The 5,180-nt window shown below is 50.3% G+C and overlaps 1 protein-coding gene across 1 annotated transcript; it reads left to right on the top strand.

Annotated features, from left to right (window-relative positions):
- Positions 1–1,819: 1,819 nt before the first annotated feature.
- Positions 1,820–4,759, top strand: LOC146187870 (uncharacterized). Its single transcript, XM_084604942.1, has 2 exons — positions 1,820–2,359; positions 4,667–4,759. Exons 1-2 carry the CDS (start codon positions 1,835–1,837, stop codon positions 4,757–4,759), a joined length of 618 nt encoding a protein of 205 aa, XP_084461068.1. The 5' UTR covers positions 1,820–1,834.
- Positions 4,760–5,180: the final 421 nt, after the last annotated feature.

Below are 5,180 nucleotides of genomic sequence, written 5' to 3' on the forward strand. Positions count from 1 at the left end.
CGGCCATTTGGGACGTACAGTAGATTTCTCATTTTTTGTGGACCATTTTTGAAGTTTAGTTTTACAAAATTAAAGAGGGGGAAGCCTTCAGTGTTATTCTACATGGCGATTCCATGTCGTCAAAGCTCAATGTTATGCCTTGGTATTTTGCCTCGCTTACTTGAGATATCATTTCACTATTTACAGTCCAGCCCACTTATAACAGCCGCAGATATAACGAACGCTCGCTTAGTACGAACGAGGGCGGTGTTACAGTCAAAATATATATTGGGGCAATGGCACAGTGTCCCACATAGAACGAACTGTTGTGACCTCAACACTCAGTTACAGCGAACGCGAAGCTGTCGGGCCCCCGTAGTTGACCAAGCCGGCGGTGTTTGGCGCGGGTTCGCTCGACTGCGAACCCGCGGCAGGCGAATTTCGCGCACTTTGTGTTCCCCTGACACGACGCGAACACAGAGCGCACAAAGCTTCCCCGGCGCTTCTTTGCGGGTAAAATAAAGTAAAAAAGAAAAAGCGCGCGTTGAAAAATGAAAACGAAAAAGCGCGCGCGCGCGGTGACGAAAAAGAAAGTGGCGCCACCCGCGTCGCTGTGATGCATCCACGTGATCTGCGTCGGCCAATCCGGAAAGTCAGGCGCCTGCTCTACCGGCTGAAACCGGTTCTCCATTTGTTGCTCCGTTGCCACCCCGCGCTGAGAGCATTGCGCCGTCGATTCTTTCTGTGCGATGGCACTGCGTTGACATCGTTGCCGCATCCGTGCCTTTCCCAGATCGGGGAGTTGAAGGCTGCCTCAACGCGCGAACCCAAGGGCTTGACTTGCACCTGGTGCGAGGGAGGACTCTACGCCGGCCTCTTCAGGTGCTAAAAGGAAAGCTGTCGACATCGCAACGAAGATGGCCATTGTTAATGAACTTGCTCAAGGTGCAAAAAACTGCGAACTGGTCAAGATGTACGGACTGTCGAAATCGACCATTTCAACTATTGCTAAGGGCAAGGAAAAGATTCTTGGTGCTACCGTGAATGCTGACCCGACGACTAGAAAGCGCCTTCGGAAGGCGATCTACGCGGACGTTGAGGACGCACTGCTGAAGTGGTTCGCTGACGCCCGGTCTCGCACCGTTCCGATCAGTGGACCGCTGATGCTCTCCAAGGGTAAAGACTTCGCCTTCCTTTCGGACTTTCCCGATTTCAGCCCAGGCAATGGATGGCTCCACCGGTTTAAGGCTCGCCAGGGAATTATTTTCAAGGCGGTCGTCGGCGAGGCCGCGTCTGTGAACAACGAGGACGTCGATGCGTGGCTTTCTGACAACCTCCCAACAATCACGAGCTATGCTCCACTGGACGTTTACAATGCCGACGAGACTGCGTTGTTTTATCAGATGTTGCCTTCTAAAACGCATGCCTTGAAAGGCGACAAGTGCGCAGGAGGGAAGAACAGCAAGTTGCGCATAACCGTTCTTCTATGTTTCAATATGGAGAGCAGTGACCGGCGGCTGCCTTTTGTCATTGGCAAGTCACGTAAGCCGCGGTGCTTTGGAAGCTACGTGCCCGTATGCTACAGGAACAATACAAAAGCCTGGATGAGTCGTGACTTATTTGCAGAGTGGCTTGTCGAGTTCGACCACGAGATGGCACGAAAAAACAGGAAGGTCCTGCTCGTGCTGGATAACTGTGCGGCGCACCATGTGCAGCCTTCCTTGAGTGCGGTGACAGTGCTCTTCCCAATGCAACCTGCAAAATTCAGCCGCTGGATATGGGCATCATTCATGCGTTCAAGGTGTGCTACCGGCGGCGCGTCATTCAGCGCTTGTTGATCGCGATTGATGCTCCCATGCCAGTTCGCTTCAGCTTGCTTGCCGCCGTGGAGATGTTGAAAGCGGCGTGGATAGAACTCACCGCGGAGTGCATAGCAAATTGCTTCCGCATGGCGGGTTTAATGGGCCAAGGCGCCGAGGACGCCATAGAACACCCACCGGAAGGCCGGTTGCACGAGGACTTGTGGCAACGCGTCGTTGACACGCAGCTGGCCGGACCTGACGTTGCCTGGGACGAATTCGTTTCTGCTGAGGACGACGCCGACATTGCGGAGCCATGCACTGACGAAGCTATTGTGCGTGAAGTGCGAGCCCTTCCTGACTGCCCAGAGACCGACGAGGACGACGACGAGGATGCTGCTCTACCGCCGGTTGCTGTGAACGCTTCAACCGCGATCGGTTACATCGCGTCACTTAAGGAACTCGTGTGCAGCAGAGGCCTTGGCGATGAGCATTTTACCGCGCTGGACAAATTAGAAACGGCAGTGATGCGATCAGCTTTGAAGAAGCAGACGTGCATCATGGACGTTTTTCAAAAAAAAGTTAACTTTCGTCTCGCTCGCTCTTTTTGCCCGTATTATAGGTGGTCCACTTACTACGAACTTTGGATACAACGAACAAATGCCGCGTGACGATCAAGTTCGTTATAAGGGGGCTATACTGTATATAGCATTGTGTATTGATCGAGTTAGGATTTCGGGCAAAACGAACATGCTTGCACTTAGACACATTTAGATTCATAATACTGGAGGCCATTTTGAAGTTGCAGCCTGTCGGACTAATGCTTTTTTTTTCGGTACAATCGAATTTTGGGGGTTATACATCAGCCAGTGTCGTTTACGTAGATCAGAAACAGCTCTGCGCCAAGGACTGACCCCCGGCGTACACCTTAAAATGCGAAAACCTCTCATCGATTAGGAACCATTAAGACCTTTTGACGGCGTCTTTTCAAATTATATTGCATCCAGCCAGCTATATTATGCGGCAAGTAACTTGTGAAAAATAAGGTTGTGGGAAACAGAAATCGACCGCGTTTTGTAAATCAAGTACTAAGCAATCCGTCTGTGTCTTTTCATAAAAGGAAGTATATATGCTATGTGAGAGTTCTACTGAGAGTTCTACTGCTTAATACAAGAAATGTCAGAACAATGCCCATGTTGATGGTGAAGAAAATTGTGATTGCTGTTGTGTTCGAATAACTTTTCAGTAAATAACACGTTGCAAAGTCTTGCTGCAAAGGCTAGTTAAAGATATGGGCCTAGTTTACTACTTGGGTGCGAAATACACTGTTCAGAACAGGCACAGCGTTAACCATCTTCCACTCTGTTGGTAAAGCATAATTACTAGGAGGCAGGTTAACTATTATGAATAAAAGTGTGCAGATATTTATCAACAATGATATAAGATGGTCGATATACCATCAGGGCCTAAAGCTGAAGTCGGCTCAATTTTTTCAAGCGATTCGTATTTGTGATCTTTTCAATGAAGAGGCCAGGCATAGGTTCACAAATACAGCTTGAGCAAACCGGCAGCTGGCGAGGTACGGGCCTTACAAAAACCAATTCGGAATATTCATTACAGATTTTTGTTTTATCGATATCATGTTTATTGCCGGCATTATTGAAGGTAATTGTTACAATGCCGACGTCGTCATTGCGGTTAGGCTTAACCGACTTCCAAAGTTCTTCAGGGTTTTTCTTCACCTTTGAGTCAAACTTGCAAAAGTAAAATATTCGGCGCTTTGATTAGAACTCACCTAAGACCTGTGCCACTTATTATAAGCCTTTATCAAACTTCGCATGTATCGTTTATATTTACGCTTTCTCGTGCTGATAAGTGTTTTGACATTGTTTGTGGACCATGACTTATGTCCTACTCTTGGAGTAAGAGTCTGGTACGGGATGTACTGCTAAGCAAAAAGCAACAAATTCTTTCTGAATAGAAACCATACATTCTTGGCATTAGAAAGAGTGCTGCTAAAGAATGATTCAAACCGATTAATTATTCCAGCGCAATTTATGCGGAATTTCTGCGCTCAAAATGAATTTTATGTGGTTTTTCACAGAAGTATGCGGTCGCTGGCAATCAGCTTGCTCAACTGCTGTATCGTGATCACTTATACCGGGGTAAGGAAAACAGACTTAACCAAGTAACTTATATTTAAAAACAAAAGATCAAGAGTATCAGAAGATCCGCCATAAAGTCGAGTGGGATATTCACAAACAGGAACAAATCCTGCGTGGTGATAAGTCCCTAAAAGCCAGAGATAAAGAGCCCTGTGATGAAAATATAGACCGTTTGTTAACCAAGGAAACGTCACGCCTATTATATAATATCCGAGGAAGAAATAATCTGTTGTAACTATTGCGGGCGCTTCCTCCACCCAAGAGAGACGCAAGACTCACACGCAGTGAGCCGTGAAACAAACATCTTTATCTCACAGAGGGCAGGCTAACAGATAAATGAAGGCAAGTCCGTCAAGGCACATCCGGGGGATCAGGGGGTCGTCGTCGGGAGAGCAGCATGGGAGCGGGCAGCAGGAACCAGAAGAGGGAGCGACGCGCCGGCGCGCCTCATTTTATGGGGTGCGAGCGGAGACCGGTTTCCCCGTCGGTGAGAGAGGGGAAAGGGGCAGTGTGGTAGTGCACAGAGAGTGCCGGGAAGCGGCGCGCCCTTCAAATGTGGCTGGCGCGTTGCGCTGCCTCATGCGTGGAGCAGGGCCCCACATCGCCCCCCCCCCCCCCCTCGACGTCCGACCCGGGGTCCGGCAACCGCCGGGGCATGTCCGAAACCGGGTCAGCGTTCAATAATCAGGCTTGTTGCGTGGCTCTGGCGTGATGCCCGCTCAGCTGGTCCGTCAGGCGACAGGGAAGCAGCAGGCGTGGTGGGACTGTTCCGGCTGGTCCCTGTTAACCTCCTCCTCGGGGTCACAGCGCAGCTAGGCTCGGGCACGAATACGCCCAGCAGTGGCCCGGAGTTGCTTCTCCACATCGCTGTCGATCCATTTCCACGAGGCGCCATGCCGAATTCTCCGGGATCCCTTTTCTGCAGACGTTTCCGCCCTGGGCACATCTGGCTCCCTGAGGACGTACTCCAGGCCTGGGCAGCGGGCTCCGAGCGCAGCCTCTTTGAAGACGGCCAGCATGGCCGCACTGGCCATGAAGACGGGCCACAAACCACGACAAACTAGGGGGGGGGGGGGTGCCCGTTTAAGTGGCCTCTCCTTGAACCGTGCGCCGAGTGCGGTTTTTTACCCCAGCGACAGTGTTCCTCTTGGTGCTGCAAAATCTCACCAGAATTCATTCTGAAAGAAGCAAAGACATTAGACGAAGTAGTGTACCACCTTGGTTTGCGTCGCTTGCG

Source organism: Amblyomma maculatum, chromosome 5 (assembly GCF_055883805.1).
Source record: "Amblyomma maculatum isolate TAMU_Amacu chromosome 5, ASM5588380v1, whole genome shotgun sequence".
Classification (NCBI taxonomy): domain Eukaryota; kingdom Metazoa; phylum Arthropoda; class Arachnida; order Ixodida; family Ixodidae; genus Amblyomma; species Amblyomma maculatum.